Source organism: Melozone crissalis, unplaced genomic scaffold (genome assembly GCF_028551555.1).
Source record: "Melozone crissalis strain CALT ecotype California unplaced genomic scaffold, PUWL_Pcris_2 ptg000081l_1, whole genome shotgun sequence".
Taxonomy (NCBI): domain Eukaryota; kingdom Metazoa; phylum Chordata; class Aves; order Passeriformes; family Passerellidae; genus Melozone; species Melozone crissalis.
Window position 1 is genome coordinate 15740507 of NW_026535858.1, and position 21500 is coordinate 15762006.

Sequence of the window (21500 nt, forward strand, 5' to 3'; positions counted from 1 at the left end):
ATTGTAGTTCATCCAAAGAGGAGATTTATTTAAGAGCACCCTTCCTGAGTTTTTTGTGTCCTGGAATAATTTTAAAAACCCAAATGACAACTTCTCTCTGGTTGTTGGTGCTATAAGCTTGTTACTTACAAAATATTTTGTGTATTCAAAGAGAACTAGTTAAAAAGTGGTACAGTACCTCTGTCTCCTGTCTGACTTCAAAACAAAACTGAAGTGAAACAAGGATTAAAGCAAAGACTAAGGTAAGGTGAGTCAAGAAGATGAAATGTGAGGCTTGTAGCATTCTGGGAAAAATAAAAGGATGGTATTAATGGATATAAAATGGGAGCAAAGTCTCTTGATGCATTTTGTTAATTTAGAGCAGCAAGATGGAGTTGCCGTGCTTGGTTTAGTGTCAGGACCAGCTGCCAAATAGTAGCAAGAAAACTGAGATGCTGAAGGGTCTCATATATGGTGTTGGGAAATGCTGATGATAAGGAAGTGACATTTATCTCCAAAGAGAGTGCAAACATCAGGGACAGAGGAGTAATTGAGTGTTTTTCTGTAACTAGAAATAATAGGATAGGATTGAGGTATAGCAAAAGCAGGTTTCATATAAAAGGAAAGACTCAAGACACATTCTCTTAGTGTGAGAATCTATTTTGCAAGAGTAGAAGTCTTGCTGCAGTTGTTCAGAACTTGGACTGGATGATTAATTATAAAAAAAAATATTTTGTTTAAAGTGGGATCCTTGATAGAGGCTTGAGAGGAATGACTTACTGCCTTCTCCAGTGTTATTTTGCTTTCAGACAACAACAATGCAGACCACTCCAGCAGACTGAAAGCTCATTAAATTGAAAAAAAAAAGCGCCAAATATATGAACTTCATTGTTATTTTTCTTCCTGTTGGTGAAAATGTTTTCTGATCCTCACATGTGATACCATAGAAATGTTGTGAACTCAGGATAAGTATTTAAGAAATCTGCAGTGGAAGGAAGTGCTGTGCTGAAGCTGTGACTTTGGATCTCTGCTTGTGCCCACAGAGTCTGGGCCTGGGGAGGGTGGGGTGAGCATCTTCTCACTCCTGGTGGAAGCAAGTGGCTCCCTCCACTGTTGTCTGCAAGATTTGGATTTATTTTGTTTATTTGGGAAGTGGGACTTGAGAATTAAAGAGAGATTTATCTTTTTTTTTTTTTTTTCTGCTGGATGAAAGGAAACAGAATTACAGGCTTCATCAGCATCAACCTCAAGTTTGTAATGTTAGGAGTCTCTATTAAATCCTCACTGGCAGTTTTACTCCAACTTGTTCATCATATAATGGACATCCCATAAAGCCTCCATCCTAGCTAAATATTTCTCTCTGGCGTCTTCTGTGGGTAAATATAATTCAGAGTATATGAAAATATTGGCTGTTTTGCAATCTCTTGCATCCTGGATTATTTTTAGACTCAAATTCTCTGGTTTGTTTTTCTAGGATCCCCATGCTGAAGAGTTTGAAGACAAGGAATGGATGTTTGTCATAGAGAATGTAAGCTGGAATGTTGTTTTGGTTTTTTTATACATATAACACACAATCATTTAAAAAGATTATAAGGTGTCCAGATGCTGAAAAAGTCTTGAATAGAATTTGAGCAGCTGAACCACCATAAATCCTAGCTCTGTAGTAATGAAGGCTTATTAAAATACCTGTTGTACAATAAATACCTATGTTACAATTAAAATGCAGGAGAGGGGAGTGCTGTACTACACTGCTCAAACTCCTTCCCTGTAAGCCTCAGTCTGCCTTGCATTAGAGTGCTGTGAGCAATGGAGTGAACAAGTTGGAGCTGGGTCATGACTCACTGTTTTATGGGCTGTGACACATTATTTGTGTCTGAGCAGGGCATTGAACGAGTCAGAGCTGGGTTATGGCATCTGTATGTCCCAAAGGGCAGCACACCCTGCTGAGCCTGAGTGCCACTCTCTGGGGGAGAGCAGAGCTTCGCTGCTTGCCTTGGATGGATGAGGAATTTGGGCAGGATGGGGAGGTGGGACCAGCAGTGAGGAGAGTCATGAGCTGCTCCCTGGGATCTCTCTGCATGTCCTGTGCACCAGGAAAACCCAAAAGCTGCTCCTGTGGGTCTTCAGCTCCTCCAAGGCAGGAGCTCCCAGAGCTTCTCCAAGAGAGCTGAGTTCCTGAGGGCTGCACAAACACCAGGCTTTGCCAAAGTGCCCTGCTGGACACTGCACAGAGCAAGGGCTGCATGAAGTACTTTTTTCCTTTCCCTTCTCTATTCCGGGCAGCAGCTTCCGCTCCGGGGCTGCCTGGCTGAAAAAGGGGAAGCTGCTGTACCCAGGGTTGGCTTGAAAAGAAACTTCATCTTCAAATATGTTTTAAAGGATTGTGGTATCAAGACAGTGTTTATTGCTCATTAACACAGTTTCATTAAGGACTGTTTCTCAGTAACATAATTTTAATGCTGTTTTTAAACAAAAAAGAAATTGCTTTTCTACCACATAGCACTGAAGTGTGGGGAAGCAATGGATTTTGCATTATATCTTTTTTTACCTAAAAATGCTTCTTTTTCTTGTCAATATTGGAAAGTGATTTGAATATCTAAAGCTAAGGTTTATTCCTATCACCAGTAGCTGAACATTTAAAAGGGCTGAAAGCAAAATGCTTTATTTATACTTTTGTTTTAAATGTCAAGTTTCTATTTTCACCTATGACACTTGTTAACACAAAACATAGTTTAGTTACTGTTTCCTGGAGTTTCCTTTTCTTTCTCACGTAGTTTATTTTAATCAGGGAAGTCTCCATGTAGTTGTCACCATACAAGTAGCTGTGGATAAAACAATGTCAGTGTATTTCTCAGCCAGCCCCTCTGGGTATAGCTGGATTTCCTGTGACTTGCAGATGATTTTTTTCCCAGGATTTTATATGTAGACTGAGCTTGTGTCCTGCTTTTTTACATGTCAGTGTATTCCACGTAGAGGGGTCAGCAGACCTTCTGCTGCCTGCTGCTCTTGCTCTCTGCCTCTCACCTTTGCTGAGCTGTGCAGGGCAATCTTTGTTATGTGGGAACTTCTTCACAGCCTCAGTTGTGCTGTTAGTTCATCTCACAAGAGCTGCCAAATAGTGACATAGGTAGATGTTTATTCTTTGATTGGAGGATACAGAGGTAGTATCCTCAGAATTATATATTAATAGTTTTACCACAAAAATTACTTAGAGCTTAAGAAACTATAAAACTGGCTGCTTTCAATCACCTCGTTTTCCCTTTTTTTTTTTTTTTTTTTTTTCTCCTCAGTGGAAGAGATGGAGAAACTCTTTTCCCAGGGTAACAGCTCCACTTAGTGGTGAATGAAAACGTGTTCATCGGTTCTAGAAAGCCACGGGTGTTCCAATGGTTGGCTGACATTCCAGAGCATGGAACACCTGCCTGTTAAAAACAGGGGAGCCAGGGAGGCAGGAGGTTGTTCTCCTCACTCCTTAAATTACAGGCATTTACCCTCTTCGGGCCTAAAGTGTATTTTGCCTGGGTTTACAACAATATATTTGTTATTAACCTGGCAAGACTAGGTCACTTGGAAAGCATGGGGACATTCAGAGTCCTTTGGGACCTTTTCTGTCTTGTCCAGGGATGTTTTCTGTCCTCATAGGCTGCAGGGCTTCCCCTCCTCTTTGGTCAGCAACACTCAGAACACAAAATACTGAAGTCTGAAGAGCTTAGGGATGTGCTTTAATTGTGAAGCTATGTGAATTCTGCTAGAAATTTTGAGTTTGTTTCTTTTTTGAATTAGTATTATAAGTCAGTCTCCAAAATAATTTTGTTATGTTTCTGTATGACTGAGCAAAGACCAGGTAGAAGAGATATACAGCTGCAGGTTGATGCCTTTGCAGGCAGATGCTGCCAAATTCCAAACAAGTTTATTCTGCACTTTCAGAGGGATTTTTAAGTAGTGATGGGGTGATTTGTGCAAGAAAGCCATGCTGTAAATGAAAAGGAAACAAGACACTTGATTTTTGTGGTTATTTTCTTGTTGGGGATATATGTACATTACTTCATAATCTGTAACCTTGATTATTGTAGATTTTTTTTCTTGCTGTATTTTATTGCCCTAGCCACTCTTTATTTGTATTCTAGTAGGTGAACTTTGTCATCTACTGTGTGTATAATCCATAAATAGTTTGATTGTAGTGCAGTTTCTTACCATTTAAATCTTGGTATTCATTTTCCATCAGCCTTTTCTATGTCTTTATCTCCTTCACAGCTGTGTTCTGTGTATGTTTACTGATAACTTTCTTGTCTCTAATTTAATCTCTCTTTAACCACAATCTGTGTAATTGATTATCTGCTTTTATGTCATGACGCAGTTACTGGAATTCTTTTGGTGTATTTTATGTTCTACTGAATAATAACATTGAGTGTTCAGGTTGGTTGTTGCAAGTAGGAGAGCAGGAAATTTATAACTAAGAATAAGACTTGCTCATGTGTAGAGTGGCAGTAGGCTTTCAAAATCCCACAGACTGGTGTTAGTGTATTTTCCTATTCCATTTAATGAACAAGGATGAGTTGCCTTCTATTTTATAAGTCCTTTTCTCTAGTAAGTGACTTTTCTCTCTCATTGCTTCTGTGGGTAACTTGAACACATGCTATTTCCACACTTGGTTCCTGCTGTTTCTACGCTTGGTTCCTGCTATTTCCACACTTGGTTCCTGCTGTTTCCACACTTGGTTCCTTTCACTGTCTGAGCTCATCCAGTGTCCCTCAGAGGTGCCAGGAGGGAGGGCAGTTTTGAAATAAAGACTGCACCTCTGAGAAGAGTTCAGCTGACCTGAAGTTTTGGGCTGGGTTTCCTGGTCACTGCAGATTGCTTAGCCAATGGAATGAGACAGGGATAGGAGGGAAGAGAGGAGGTTTAAGTTGGTCCAAAGATGTGGGAGCTTTCACTGGCTCTATGTACAAGAACTTTGTCTCAAATAGAAGTATCTGAAGCAATGGAAAAAATGTCACTTTGCTTCCTAGCACACTCAAAGCATGGAAAAGTGCATAAGAACACCCACTGAAGACAAACCATGATGTTTTCTTGTTTGCTGGCAGTTTTGTAGACAGTTACTTCCTGCATTCTTAATGAAGCCTAAAGTCATGGAATGTTTTCCAACTTGAAACTGCACAGACTATGAAACAAGTTTCCCAGCTTTTTGTCAGAAATATTTTTGAGCCCATGTGTGTGTGTCTAGCACAGCAATATATTCCAAAGTTCATAGTAGGCTTCTCTGTCTTCCCACCTGTGCTTATGTTTCACTGTTGTCCATAGGTCATTCCTGGGGCTCAGGGCTGTGGTGAGCAAGCCCTTTCCAGTAGGAAATTCCACTGACAATAATTGCTGTTGTTCCTGACACAAACTGTAGCCCTCTTTTTATGTGGCAGGCTTATTAAAACTTGGTCTTTGCTAATTCTAGACCTACTGACTTGGCAGATGAATGGAGAAACATGCTCCACCTGTTGTTGAAGCTTTGCTTGTACATTCCTGTGAGCTGGAGCTGGAGGCAGCCTCACCTGTCTTGTACTGTTGCCTCAAGGCAGCAGAATTCCAGACAAGCACAGTTTAAAAAAAAAAAATTTAAGGTGGGTTTTCTGCAGCACTGCCAGTCAGCCTCTTCCAACACTCCACTGTCCTTGTGGGGAATCATTCTGGCCCAAATCTTTGTTGATGCACTTTAGGCTGCTCTTGGTTTTCTTAGCAATTGCAGCTCTGGAGAACAGTCTGCTCTCAGTGGCTGGAGGCTCCCTCCTTCTGCCTCTGACTAATCGACCCCAATAATGTGACAGTGTTTACATGTGGGATTTCACTTCCCGTGATTGCATTAGCAGGTCATTAGCTTTCTCTTTGCACTGATTCATTTATGTGAGTGCTCAGTGTCCTGCTCTGCTCCTGCTGCCCATGGCTTTCAGGAACTAACTGTGCCCAGCTCTGCTTGCACTCTGTCACCTGCCTGGGGAGGCATTCCAGGCAGAATTTCCAGGCTGTTCTTACACTGAGATCTAGGAAGCTGGACTGAGTTCTGCATCTGTCCTTTTCAGAGAGTCTTTGAAAAAGCTTTGATGCCTTTTTAGACACTGTTTTCTAATGATGCCTTTTTAAATAGACCCACTGAAACTTCTGGAATGAGAGAAAAAAGGAGTCTAGAGTTTGCTGTTTGTGCTGGCCTTTAGGGAAGAGTTACAAAGACTAATGAGTTTAAGCTGAAAAAATGAGATCTGACTTTTCCTTCTGTCTGTTGCTCCTGTGTAACTTCAGGAACCCCAGCCTAGAAAGAGTTCTGAATTGGCTTCCACTCAAATATCAGCAAAGCCTCAAAATAAAAGAAACATTAGAAAACATTACAGAACAATTGACATAATCAACTTCATTTTATTGGTACATGTGTGTTCTTTTGTAGTTGACACCCCCCCAGTCCACCCTTCCCCCGGTGCCTCTGAAATTCTGGATCATGGTTGCTCATGATGATTTCTCATTTTGAATGCCCTGGAGCATGTTTTATCACTCACAAGTTTGGGGAGATTATTTCTCTCTCTTGAAATGCCTGGCATGACACCACTAATAAAGGTGACAAATAAGGTGAAAGTAATGGGAAAGAGAGGGTAGGTGGTGGGACATAGAAATGAATTTATTTCTAGTCTTAAAAGACATCAATTTTAAATGTGATAGACTAAAATGAGGTATTAGCAAAAAGTTAAGTTTTCACCAGATACCGCTCTGAATATGTTGTTTTCCCAATGAATCTTTTAGAGAAAAAACTTATTTGAATAGGAGTAAGTGACCCAGAATTTTGGTAAAAGCATACTTTTTTACTGAGTGGTTGAATATCTTTTACTACAGGACTGCTGCAGCACTAACTCTGCAAGGGCAGGTTTTGCCCTACATTGGATGAGAGCCCAAGTCTAACCTTCCCACCTGTGTCTGGAAATAGATGTTGGGGAGCAAATGCCAGCATAGCTTAGGGAATTGAAATTCTGAGTCCTGCTGATGCCATTTGCTGGAGGAACCTGGGGGAAAGGACTGACTTAGGAACAGGGTGAATTCCTTACTTGCTGATCAGTTGCTATATAAGAATTTATTACAAAATTGTGGGTATCTTTTCTAGTGCATCTTTGTACCATGTGAGAGCTTTAGTTTAAATTGGCTATTTCCTTTATTTAAGAAACAGTAGTTAAAGCCTCTCTATGCATTCATTTTGCATTTTTTGCTTGAAGTAATTTTTTGCTTAAAATAATAATTGATTGGGTTAGCTTTTTTTTCTGAATTAAATGTCTGCATTTAATATATTTAGAATAGCTTATAGTTCAGACATGCTTTCCTGGTCCTTTAATTCCCCTGTCATATTCTGCTGTGTGTGATTATGTGAACTGTGACTAGCTGCCTGTGTAAATTAGACTGAGTATTCTGGTTTAGATATAGCTAGGAATTAAATGCTGCTTTGTCAGCTGTCTCGCTCTTGTTCTGCTTTAAATGTAATAGAGATTCAGAAAACCCCTTTTACTTTTAGTTTTTGCTTACATTAAATATTTAGCACTTTGTTCTAGTTGAGAAATCTCCGAGATTAGGCCTTTGGAGCAAAACTTGCAGAAATTGTTGTCTTGATTGGCTGCTCTGGTTGTAAAGGAACCGGGGTAGGAAATCTTTCTTGGAGGCCTGATCCTGTGCTTTTCCAGTAATATATTGCTGTTCCTTCTGTGCTCCATGATGGCCTTTCTGGGCACTTTTAACCACAAGGGAAATACAGGGGCAGGGTCCTGACTCTGGAAAGGAGCAGGAGAGAGGCTTCTGCACAGAGTGGATCACTGTGCCTTGGGGTATCTGAGAGTGGGTGACTCCCCTGTGTGTCCATACTGACCCTACAGGAGTCCCTTGCTTAAACAATCTCCTTGGATTTGGCATCTTCCCTGAAAAGTACAGAAGATAGTGGAAGTGGATTGCACTTGCTTGAGTTCTGCTGGAGAAATTTTACACCAAATGCTGTAGGACAGGTAAACTACCACTTGTATTTAGGGCAAGTGTGAAACACTGTGGGTGTTTTCCCCTCTACATGGCCCAGCACAAAGGGGAGGCACCAGCAGCCCTGGTTTCAGGCAGGCATTGTGAGAGCAAGAGCTCCATAAACTTTTCTGAACAGCACAGTTAATTAATTGATATTTTGACCTGCAGCCCCTCCTGTATCCCCAGGCAAAGCCTGTTAGTGTCCTGTTAGGACATACAACTTACTGTCTGCAATGTCATTTTCCTTCTGACCAAAACAAGACTGTGCCCAGATCACCTGGAATTAGGGCCACTGTGAATCCTTTCTGTCATTAATACATAATAACCTATTAAAGCAGAGGTGAGAGATGACAAAAATCGTATTTAAATAAGAATTTTAGAGAAACTGCTAAAATAACTCCTAATATCTAATTAACTTCTTACAATTTTATAGCTTTTTTAATCCTGAATAAGTGTGAAGTGTGAGTCCATCAATGTCTTCTCTACTGTGTTTTTTCAAAAATAGTGATGAAAATTTTCTTTTGATATTCCATCTTCATCTCCTAAATGAAATGCAGTGCCCAAACTGTGCTTTATAGTGTTGTTTCTGATGCTGTGTAAATAGCTGCACTAAGTGCATCTATATCAAATATAATTTGGCAGATGCTATGGAAATTTTGAAAACTATATTACAGCATTTTGGCTTAACATTTCCTGGTGAAGGAGATATCTCATTTTCTGGTATTTATGCTACAGTTGCATGGGAGGGTCTTGCAAGTGGCAGCTGGGAAGAGGAGGGTCCTGGGCTCTGGGCAGAGCATCCCGGGTGTGAGGGTCTGGCTTTGTGTCTCACAAAGTGTGGTACACGAACATACACGGCAGCATTTAATTTATACAGTTATTATTGATTCACAGCAGTAAAGTACAACTGTTTTCTAAATTGCTTGGGACCATTTTGTTTGGGTTTTTGAGGGGAGGCTATTTCCTGCTGGAGGAATCTGTCTCCTATAGCCAAGTTGTACAAGGCAGCTGATTGGAGTTGCTATCAGTGGTGTCCCTTGCCAGCTGGAGGGGGGAAGCTGATAAACAAGGCAGACAGCTTTGGAAACAAACCCCTAATACGACATTAGGCATGTTTAAAAGCAGCAGTGTGTTTCAGCTACTCTTAGCACATGTTTATTCATAGGAAATCAGCAGTAAAATGCACTGGCCAGCGCGTGCGAGAGCCCGAGTCTGCATGAGGTCGTTTCTCTTTCAGACATCAAATACACAAAAGTGTCTTGGTGATTGTTTTACAGTGGGGTTCTAATCATACTCCAGGCATAAGCTGAGCCAAGCAACTTGCCTTTTAATAGAAAAGTGTTTGCTTTTAAGCTTGTTCAGCTTGCCACATTTTTTCTGGTTTTCCGTGTCTGAGTGTGTTTTTACATCTCCATACAGTCACGGCTGTGTGTTTGCTCTTGATGCGGTTCAGAATATCATTATGTAAAATACCACTGTCTGGGGCAGCATTATGATGGATAAATTTCATTTTTGACCTGGTAGCTGGATGGTGTTAAAACAGCAGTGTGTGCTGCTGCCATGTAGTACAAAATATTCAGTATGGAAAATGGAAAAAATGGCAGTGCATTTAATGAAAAATGTTTTTGACATAAGTCACCTTCAAAGGCAGATAATCTGGGAGTCAAATTGAATATTTTGGTTGATTGCAAGGTTGATACCTTGCAATTGCCTGTGCTCAAGGTACGGAAATATGTGTCAAAAAAAGAATTAAAATATCCATTATTGTGTAAAATGTAGCTCTGCATTAAGTAACTGGATAGGATTGTACATGCAAGCAGTTGTAATTTAACTGAGGGCATATTATTTAAAAATAGTGGCCAGCAGCAGAACTATAGCCAGCTGACAGGAAAATAAGAGTTCTGGCTTCCTGAAAACCCTTGTTATTAGGAAAATCATCTGGCAGTGTAATAGCTCTGAGTGTTATTTCTTTCAGCCTCTTATCTTTGGTTGTTAGCTGTCTTAATAGAGTTTAATATAATAGAAATTAATTGACCTCCATAACTTAATTGATGCCATTTCATTCATTTCCCTCCCAGCATATTCTTCATTCTGAATTGATGCTACGCCATCACATTGTGTTTTTCCTGTGAAGATTCTCCTTTCTTAGTGTTTTGCATTATCAATATCTGATAATTGATGAGCCCAAATGTCTTCTTGAATCTTGCCAGGCAGTAGAAACAAACCTGTTCTGGTTTAGCTTAAGTATGATGACAACCTGAGTCTTGGCTGCAAAGATTTTCTGAATAAAATGGTAATGAATGAGTTGCTGTAAAGGGCATTTTGTAACTTATCAGTGTTTTCTCTGTTTCCACATGCTAGCATAAATATAAGAGTAAACTGAATTTTTGCTAAATGTATGACTCATAGAGAGTTGCATCCCTGAACTCAAAAGTTGCTGTTCTGAGCACGGTGGACTGTATGTCCTGGGTCTGGCCAGGACAGGGTTAATTTTTGCAGTCTGGGAGGGGAACAGAGGAGGTTGATTTTCCCCAGCTTCTCACTCCTTTTCCTCCTTCAGGCCTCTTACAACAGCTTTTGAGAATCTTGTATTTGCCTTGGATGCTAAGGAAAGCATTTTCTTGTTGCTGTGTCTGCTGTGCCTTCTCAGTGCAGTCCACACCTGCTTAGTCAGGACAGAGATTTCTGGGAAGTCACTCAAAGGTCTGCCCCAAGGATGGACAGTCATGAGTGCCATGGAATGTGGGAGAAAACGGGCCAGTATTTGGGGAAATTCTCTGCTCCAGTGGTTTGGAGCTTCACCCCTGAACAACAATGGAACCCTGGTAATGTGACAGAGTATTTGCAAGGAGAAGGCTGTAGCAATTCCAGAGAGGAGCAACTTACTGCAGTGTTCTGGGTCCTGGCTGCTCTTCAGCAGACACAGTTCAAGACTGGACAGCACCCCCAGGAGGAGGAGGAGGAAGTCAGACCTACAGGCACCGTGGCCACTCAAACTGAGCTGAACCAGAGGGACAGCCTGTAGCAGTTGGTCCTGTACAGAAGGAGAAATCCAAGACCAAATCAGTTTGCATAGTGAGGGATGAAGAGGAAGCAGGGCCCTCACAACGGGAGGAAGAGGCAGGGCCAGAGATGATCACCTGATCCATGCTCCAGACAGCTGTGAGATGAAGATTTCAGCTGCCAGACTGGGGAGCCCCTGGTGACCTGGCTGCTCCAGTGCTGGGATATCATGGCCCATGCTATGGAAGCCAAGCACCTGGGATCCCTGGAACGTGGGCATTGCCAAGGGGGATTGGGAAGAGGACAGAAACTCTGAGTCTCTGGAGGCCACTCCTGCCAAGTGCACAGCAAAGGTCTCCCAAGGATGATCCAGTGGTGTGCTCAGGCAGGTGGAATACCACAGAGGAGGCTACCTGGTACCTGAGACAGCTGTGCTAGAGGTAATCTGTAAGGGATTACAGGAGTCCCCTGTAGATCCATATGAGGTCCAGGGGACACAATCCTCATGGTGGAAATTTGTATAGAGCATGTCATTGTTGTGTGCCAGCTCACTGGCGTTGATGTCAATGAAAGGAGAACAAGCAGTGCTTCAGGTGACTGCCTGACTCCAGCAATATGGAAATCATCTCTCTGCCTCCCTAACATCTTGGGTCTCAGCTGTGGAAAGACAGTCCAGGACTGTGGACAGACTGGAAAGACTCCAGCAAGTTGGAGAAGAAATGTCCCGTGTCCCAGCAGTGCAGAGCAGAGTCTCTGCTACTGGGAGCAAGCAGGCCCTGCTTGAGAGAGGGGGTTCACACCACGAGGTACCCTGGGGTTTTACCTCCATGACCAGATGGAGGACAGGAGGAAGTGGGATGGAAAACCCACCTCTGCCCTGGCAGCACGGGTATGTGAGTTGAGAGGAGGAATGACCACCACAGGAAATTCTTTGAGGGTAAATGCAGCTCCAGTTTCCAGCGGGCAAGTCCTCAGACAGGAGGGGGCAGGGAGTGAGTGCAGCATGATTTGGAGAGTCTCAGTGTGAACACTGAATCAGGGACAGCCACTCCTTAACCACAGCACTCTACTTCAGCAATGATATAGATACAGATATAGATATAGAAAGCATGATGCATGTACAGGCTGAAGATGGTACAGTTGTGTGTTACATTGCACTGTTAAATAGCAGTATTTCTGCTTCTGGAGGGTTTTCTGTAGACTGGAACTGAGATCAAACCAACGTGCCCTCCCTGGCAGGGTGGTAGAATGGCAGACTGAGCAGGATGGGTGGCAGGTTTTCCAAGTTTGTTTTAATACCCTGTGCAGCATAGCCTGAGATAGCAAACAGCTGTGTCTGACTCTGAGGACTTCATCTGGTAAAAATAAATAGACTTACTAGTTTCCAGAGATTTTCTTTAAGGACTCAGTTTTTATAATATAGTTTTAATGATTTCTACTATAAGAGTATTCTGCTCAGCGAGGGATAAGATTAAAGAAACTCTTAAATCTTTCCTCCCTGAAGCAAAACAACTCCATGAAACAGTCTCAAGAAGGCATAGCACAAAATTCAAAGAACACATACAATATTTACCAAACCAGAAGTGATGCTGAAAATGAGGTGAAGAACTGTGTCCTATTTTTATTTGTAAAGTAGATCCCTGAAATGAAAATTAGTTATATTTACATTTTTTTCTCTTGTTGAAGAGTGAGAAGTTATTTGAAATGTGAGATTTGGTAGTGCTTTCTACTTCCAAGTGCTAAATAAATTCTGAAAACAATACATAGGAAAAAAAAAACATAGAAAAACATCAGAAACTGAGAAGTCCAAGATGCAAAACATGGCTAATGACAATGGCAAGGGGAGACCAAGGGAGGCTGGATGGTCAGGCACTGTGGGCAGCAGCGAGAACATGGCTCTTCAGCTTTTTACACTTTTGAGCCAAGCCCTTTCAGAAATGAAGAGAATTGTGTCTGTCTTCATCAATTGCATTCAAATAATATTTTCTTGATATTTTCATTGCAATTGCAAGATGGAAGGTGTTATTTTACATGACAGCTGAATTGCTGGAAGTCATGCTGTGGACAGACATGATCTGGGAAGACACATCTGGGTAATCTTTAGTTTCATCCCTACCATGCAAAACCTTTCTGTCCCATGGTGCATGCAAAGCTTTTTCTCTATAGTAGCAAAATTGCCACAATTTTCAGAAAGACACCACTCTTCTTCATTGGGGAAAAAAAATCTGTCTTGTTGCACTGAAAAGTGAGAAGAAGGAAGTTGAGGGAGGTAATTCTGCCCTTCTCAGTTCTGGGGAGGCCTCATCTGGAGTGCTGTGTCCACTTTTGGGCCCCTCTGTACAAGAGAGTCCTGGAGTGAATCCACAGGAGGGCTCTGGAGATGTTGTGGAGACTGGAACACCTCAGTTATGAGGGAGGCTGAGGGAGCTGAGCCTCTTTAGGGCTGGAAAAGTCTGTGAGGGGGTCTTATCAACAAATATCAGTATTTGGAGGATGGAGCCAGGCTCTTCCTGGTGGTGTCAGGCAATAGGATGAGAGGCAACAAGCAGAAACTGGAACAAAGGAAGGCCTACCTGAACATGAGGAGGAAAAACTTTACTGTGATGGTGACTAAGTGCTAGAAAGGTTGCCCAGAGAGGTGCTGGGGTCTCCCTCACTGGAGATGGACATCCATCTGGACAATGTCTTAAGTAACATGCTCTGAGAGAACCCTGCTTGAACAGGGGATTGGACTAGATGGTCCCAACTATGGTCCTTCCCCACCTTACCCATTTGGTGAATCTGTGATTCTTTGAAAGTGAGTTTTACTTTGGTTGTGGTTGGTTGTTTTTCTACCGTCAGGCAAAGATGAGTTGGAGTAGCAGGCTGTGGTTTAGAGCTGATGGTATGTGGCAATTCAGCAGCTGTATGGAAAGGCCAGTTGTGTGGGTGGGTTGGAATGCTTGTGCTGAAGAATGATCTATCAGGCCATGGTTGCTTCAAACTGCTGAGTAATGCTGAAGATATTCATCACTATCACTGCAACAAAGAGCTCTCACATCATCCTCAAATTCAGGATGAGTAGGGATTAACAATCTCTAATACAGTTTGATTTGAAACTGGGTATGGTGGCACAAGAAACTGTGTTTATTCTCCCCATCTGGTGTGAAACCTCCACTCTGTGTCACCTTCTTGTCCCACTGCTAGCTGGGAAGCTTTTGACTGGTTATTGAGGCTGGTCTCCACTGGTGCACAGTGATGAGCAGCGTGATGGCAGAAATTCTGAAGCCTGCTGATCCAGACTGGTGAGAAACAGGAACATTTTCTGCATGGTGGTGCCAGCTATTAGGCTGGACCTTGGAATTTGAAAGGAAGGAAGTGAAATGGTGTGGGACCACTATCTCTTAGCATCTGGATTTGCCCCAAAGCTTTAAATCAGGGCAGAGTTTAATGCTCCCTGCACAGTGTGTCCTGGTGAAAGCAGTGCAGAGCACTAACTTTGCATAGTGCTGGCAGTGTGCTGCAGCCACTTGATGGCAGCCTTTGATTTGGTACATGCCTCATTAGCTGGAGCACAGTGCAGTGTGGCTGGAGTATTTGTAATGGAATAACACGTAAGAACTGAAGACTGCAAGGTATCTGGTTAATGTAGAGATGAAATGAATGAAACAGCAAGGCTAAGCTTTCCTGACCCTTCATGAGAGAATAGATGAAAAAAGGAAGAATGAGGTATTGTGCCGAAGGGAGATGATGAAATTCAAGATCCACACACATAATCTCTGGCTCAGCCTCTGAAATGTTAATCCCTGGCTAGAATTATTTGAGCTGTAGATTGCAATTTATCATCAAAATGGCACTGTGTCAAACAATGCTTCTTGTATGTGTGATGTTTAGAACTATCCAATTTTAATATAAAATGGTTCACAGAGCACTGTCTAACATTTAAGTAGCAACTCGTTAAGCTCAGGATATTTTTGCTTATTTATGTAGACTTGTGGTAATCATGTAGATTTCTCTTCCATAGATCACTCTTTGGGTCTTTTAGCCATGGAGTATGTTTGAGGGAGTGACCTGTTTTGATCAGAGCAGTGACAGGTGATGGGACTACTTGATAGTAATTCTCACACAGAGTGTCCAGGATAGTTTTTTTTTTTTTTTAAGGTGCTCAGTTAATTTTTACAATGAAGAAATCTGCCAAAAATTTGTTGATAGCTTAGAAATCCCCAAGATTTAAGAATAATGTTTTGCTGAGTTGTGCAAACAATTATTTTGAGGTTACAAAAAGTATTTTCTCATTATGTTTTACAAGCTAGAATGCCCTTCAGGTTTTTTGTTACTTGCTTTTAAAGTATGCCAGTAGAGGGAGTAGAAAAAATATCCTTACCATCCAGTAAGGATAAAATATTTAGCACTAAAATTCAGCCTTTGCTCCTGTAGAAATCTTAGTTTTCATGCTGTAGTCTGTTACTGAAAATAAAAGAAGATATGCACAGTTCAGATAGTTTCTGAAATGTGAGGCCATGTGAAAGAGTGTAATTATAAGACAAGAATGTTTAAATCCAAATGCATATTTAGAAATATGAATTGCAGTAGCAATTTTTTTCCCTTAAAACTTACAGCTTGTTGGAAAAATCACAAAGTGATTTTATTGTTAAACCAGACCCCAACATGTTTTAGTGCATGCTAATTAATTAATTTCTCTTTATTTATTTTGAAAAGAGGCCTCTATATAAATGTGCAGTTAAATCATGTGAGGCTTCTGCAAGCACCTTAAAACTGGGGAGGAGCTGTTCTTTGTCTCACTTTTTTTTACTAGGAAAAGGTGAGAGACTGAATGAGGAGAAGGGAGGAAGTGACATGTGAATCATGCCAGCCTGGCAAATTTGTAATTCCTCTGTGGAAGTTGCTTCAGAAAGTGCTGAGATTTGAAGCGGAAACTATTTGGGATTTTCACGTGTTTAAAAAGTCTGTTTCTCTGTGGTGGTAATTAAAATCTCCTCTAAAAAGATGCCAGAATCAACAAGAGATTTTCCAAGTCTTTGGTGTGTTTGGTTAGCAGGTATATGCCTGGCGCTCGGGGATGCAGGCCTGACTGAGCAGTTGTGATGGCTGTGAACTGAACTATGAAGGAGACATTTGTCTTGGAGTGGGACCTTTTGTGTTAATCCTTCCAACCTTTATAGCCAGGCATTTCAGGGTGATATTTAGTCAACGAATAACTTGTATTGTGCACTTGTGATCCCTCTCCATCAGAAATGGGTGACTGTGTGGAATAACTATCAGGCTTAGATAAGAATTATTATTTTATTTTTTTATTTTTCCTGCACTGTGGCCACTTTTCCTCAGAGGCTGGTGCTTTAGTAGCACATATTGTTTCTAGACTGGAATTTATAAATTAAGATTTACTCAGGAGATGAACGTCATTACATTGACTGTATCTGTTTATTTGTGCATGCAGTTGTTTTCTGTACACCCCAGATAAACATGTTATCAGAGTATTTCTGAGCACAGATATTCATGTCTTAAAATTACACATACCAGTGAAGCTTCACTGCTGTCTGCACAGCCCAGACACAGTAGGCACGGAGTATATAAACACAGTCACTGGTTTTGCTGCTTTAGAAAAGGTATTTTTCTCCTCTGGCTGCCTTTTGCATGTCTCTGTGGTGTGAGTTGCTACATAAGATTGCTGGTTTTGGTTTTTGCTGCTACATCAGCCTTGGTATTTTAGCTGTTCGGGCTTGTGCTCTGCCTTGCTGAGGTTGTGCCTCCGTGTGAGTTCTGTGAGTTACAAGAAGAACAGTCATGCTTTCAGAAATGGGCACGGGACAACATTGCACAAAGGTGTATTTTGTGCAGCATCTATTTTTATTAGAAGGTTAAAGTTTTTGTAACTTAAAACCAGTCATCCCTTAGTTGAGTTTTTGGTTTTGGTGTTCTTTGCGTTAAAAATATGTTCAAAACTTTACATCTTACTCGAATCAAGAAAGCTGTGCTTCATTATTTCATACGACTGTAAAAGATAAGACTGGTGTTTGATAAATGGGAAATTCACATTTGGTTTGGTAGTGGCCTTTAAATCAGGTATTCTGACCCCTAAATTACCTATGAATTTGATTAGTTCAGTAGCACTGAGCTATTTAAATGTTTCAACTTCCATTACATGCAAGATGCCTGGTTAAAATTCTTGTGTCCCATTTTGCAGCATGGTGCTAATTAAATGTAAAATCTGTCTTTAAACCAGAAATTGTACAGAAGCAAGTCACAACAAATCTTGGTAGTGTTTTGTGTTCTGGCTGGAAATGGTATGAAGAACAACTTTTAGATTTTTCCAGGATGTGTACCTGGATTTCACTGTCAGGGTTTAAAAACTATTTTCTTCTAAGTAAAGATTTCAAGTCGCTGTACATAAAAGGAACAAAAGAGTTTTTAAACTTCTTGTCTCCAATTTTTTTTCCAAGTAATTCTTCTGTATTTTACAGCTGCAGATATCAGGAAAGAAAATAAATCCACATTTATGTACAGTGCCTGTGGATTTTTTTACTGAAGCAAAGCTAATGGCTGTCAAAAAAACTTCTTTCTGAGCTTACTGTGATGTTTGGCTTCTGTATTTCTTTAAAAGGAGTGTACTAAAAATAAATAGTGGCTATTAGTCTCTGTTATGATTTTAACTCAAAGTTTATCTATCAAGGAACCCCAAATTTAGGTGCCTGAGCAAATTTTGACAGGAGAGCATCAAACTTGAACAGATTTTTGCTGTACATGTTGTGAGCTTCTGCGTTCCTGAGCTAATTGGATGTAAAGTGTCACGTAGAATTGTAGTATCTGTTGGTGAACCTGGGCAGACAATAATAATTACTAGGTTGAAGCTTGTTTTCTGTTGAAGCCCAACAGTATACCCTAGTTTTTGTTTAGGATAGGTCTGGTTTAATGCTAGTTTACAATTATTACTCACGGGGCATTATCATTTCAGATCTGTGCATCTACTTTTAAGGTACGCCAATTGCTGTAATTAATTAAAGTGCTGCAGATGCTGCTGGTTAAGCCAATTTAAAGAACAGAGCGTGAATTTCCAGTTATGTGAGCTAGATAATGGTAATGCCTTAACGTGGCAGTCGCTCCTGTGAGCCAATTACTGCTCAGATAGCTGAAGCAGGGCTGTGGTTCACTCTCTGCCTCCGTCCATTCCGAGAAGACACGTCTCCTTTTTTATGCCTTTTGCTGCTGAGCAATCTCAGTTTTCCTCCCTGGTTGTGGGGTGGTCCGACTGACAGCTTTTACTCTTAATAAGCTTAGAGGTAATAATCCCAGTCCTGTAGGTCACATGTACAATATGCCTTTTAGTTTCATTTTTTCCTGCTCTCGTTTTGCCAAAACATCAGGCTCTCTGTAATGTTATACGAGTGCTGTTGCTGACTACCTGGGACTGAAGCACTACTTTCTGATAATTGATTAATGCATATGTCTCCTAAATGCTTCTACATAACAATAATCATGAGATTAAATCTGCTTATGTTTGTTGGATTTTTTAGTTTTGTTTTTTAAATTTGCTTTTAATTGAGGAATATTTTAAAATATGGATGGGTCAAATATTAATTACTGCTGAGATTTTTAAAAAATCCATAAGTTATGTTAACTTCACAGACAAGAAGTAGAGAAGAAAATACTTCCATTTGAGATATTCTGTATTTATTAATTTATTCTTGTGTTTGTTTTAGATGGCAACATGGTATATTAATAAACAAGCCATCAGGAACGTCTTTGCCTTTTGTATACATGTGAATTTATTTTGAGGGAAGCTTTGGAATGGTTGACAGTGCTTGTGCCTGTAGCACTCCAGGAATGTTTATGGGGTAGCTGGAATGTGGAGAATAATCCTTTTAAAAGAATGTGTAAAAACTAATTATTTGAAACCGATATTTACTTTGTAGCACTTAGTTTTATGAGTTATAAATTGTGCAAGTCTAATAATACTAATAAATTTAGATAGTTTCGAAGAGAGAGAAGTGATGTAACACGTGACATACCTGCTGTTTCCCTTGCCAATGCCCAGTTTGAAGTTTCAGGCTTAGACTGGGGAGAACCTGTGCCATGGAACATTTCTGCATTTCCAGGGCAGCTCTGGCTTGTGCCAGGTGGTTTGAGCATTGCTGCTGTGCCAATGCCCTTGGGAGTGGCAGCCCCTCGGCACCGGAGGGGCTGAGCCTGGAGGAAATGAGTGCACCCGAGTTCATATGCAAAGCGGGCAGAGAGTGGAATTTTCCCAGAATCGAAGCGGAGAGAACAGGTTTTCATCCTGGATCTGTAAAAGTGAAGCCTTAAAGATCTGGGAGGCCTCAGGGAGCCTGGGGTAGATGCATGGAGAATGGGCCCTGGAGAGAAACAGGGGAACATTGTTTTGTAGTGGTTGAAGCTTGGGCCCAGACGGAGGAGGAGGAGGAAATTGGCTGCTAAGGAGAGTCCATAATTTCTGTGAGGGAGTGGAAGAGAACAGAGTGCACTACTTAGATGTCTCTGGCCTCATTCCAGAGAAATGAAAATAAAGACAAGAAAGTGCATGTGAGCATTTATTGCTTTGTCCTTTTGTGTGTTCTTATGTGACCTGAAGCAAAGGAAAAAAAAAGTTTTTGGAGCTCCTTAAAAAAAAAAAATCTTTGTCTCAGTTCAACCATCCTCTGTCTGCAAGGACAGGGATCTGAGTTCACACAGGCTGGAACAGGAGGAGTAAATCTCCACACAATACTGCATAAAAATGTAACCCCATGTGATGGCTGAGCCATTCTCAGTATGCTGCTGTCAAAACAGGTGGTTTCTTGCTCAGTCCTCCCTGCTCCTCACTTTGTGGACAGCAGCCCCTCTGTGTGCCCAAGCTGGTGCTTCCCTGGCCTTTGGAGAACTCAGTCTGACCCAGCTGAAACATTGTGGGGTTTTTTTTTCTGGGTGAGTTTTCTGCTGGTTTAGTGAAAGGAACTGGGCTGTGAAAGAAGAGCCAGTAAAGTGCCATGGTGGGTGCAAGGCAGGAGCCTGTGGCTGGAAAAGTGGGATTGGGTTTTGCTTTGGAGACAGGCACTGTCTGCTGACTGCAGGCAGAGGTTGTTCCATTGTGCCTCTGCTCTGGGTGAGGCCCATGAGGAGGGATGGGTGTTCTGGGACCCCTCATGCTCCTCGTGCCCTGCAGGAGCTCCCACCCTGTGCTGCAGCGTGGCTGCTCCCCATGGGCCTGGCTGCCTTCACTGGGCCATTCTTGTCCTCTACCTGCACCATATAGGGCTGGAGGGACCTCACTCCACATGGGTTATTGGGCTCTTCCAATACCTGCCAGCTAGCAGGCTCCTCCAATAGCAGCTAGCTCTTCAATAGCAGCTAGCAAGCATCTCCCTTCATGGGGAGCAGAGACCTTTTGCTCAGAGACCATGCATAACCTGCTTTGATCAAGTTTCCATCTGTTCTCTCCTGCTATCCAGTGCTGTGATATTTCAGGGGAACCTCCAGAAATCACCTTCTTCCATGTTGAGCACTAGGTGTCCTTTCTAAGCCCAACTTGTGTCAAGATTCCCTTGCTTTGGCTCTTTCTAGCCTCTTGCTGTGGTAGGACTGTCTCTCCTTGGCAGTAAAATCGCAAACTCTAAGTTCATGCTTTCATTTTAGTGATGTGTAAGAAAGATACTGAACAGACTTATTTTTGTGGCACAGGAACATTAGCGAAGGTTTTATAAGACCATCAATTGTTGTTGAAAGTTTAGAAAAGAATGAATGTGTGGCCAGAGTAAGAGCTGCCCTTACTCTGTGTAGTTTTACTAAAAAGAAATCCCCTCTTGCAAAAGTATCACAAGGCTCTGCCTGTGTGTGTGTTTCTGTGGGCTCGTGTTTGTTCTCATGTGCTGTAAACCCCAAGGTGGAATCCCCTGGTTTATAAGGGCTAATAATTTGTTCCCAAATTTAACAAGGTGCTTAATCACATGGCTTTCTTTAACTTGATTTAATTACAAGTAGGTTGTGTACTGAGAGTCAGGCTTGCACTTAAATACCTTGCTTAAGCAAGGTGCATCCTTTTGGTGTAGCTTTGTGTTTAATGGATGTGAGGAATTTATGGGCCTTACTGAGGAGCATTTGTGCACATGCCATCCTGTGATAGCTGGGGTCAGTACAGCAGATCAGGGCTAAGTTCTCAGTTATGATTGGCTGTAAGTTTCCATAAGACTTCTCCAATACCTCTTTATTTTTGTTGAATTTTTGATATAGTAAAAGACAAATTCTATAATTATGGTTTGTTCACTGTCCTTAGTTTTGCAGTCTTTTTAAAAAAAAAGTTTCACAATGCAAGTTATGTTTAAAGAAATCAAATTGTGGGGCAGAACTTGAAAATTCCTTTTTATTATATCCAATTTGAAATAACTATTGTTGTTTGTTAAGACTGCACCAGATTGCTTTGGGGCACAAAGCTCTCACTGCCCAGTACTTGCTGAGAAGGAAAAAAAAAAGCGGCAGCTGTATCAAGTTTTTTGCAATTAAAA

At 41.4% G+C, this 21500-nt stretch overlaps 1 protein-coding gene across 2 annotated transcripts in view; it reads left to right on the plus strand.

Moving 5' to 3' along the window:
* EHBP1 (EH domain binding protein 1) overlaps positions 1-21500 on the plus strand; it is a 206711-nt gene that overhangs the window by 44432 nt on the left and 140779 nt on the right. For both annotated transcript variants that reach the window (XM_054290233.1, XM_054290234.1), the window contains exon 5: positions 1454-1507. In XM_054290233.1, coding sequence (XP_054146208.1) covers positions 1454-1507 — 54 coding nt within the window. The remainder of the gene's footprint in view (positions 1-1453; positions 1508-21500) is intronic.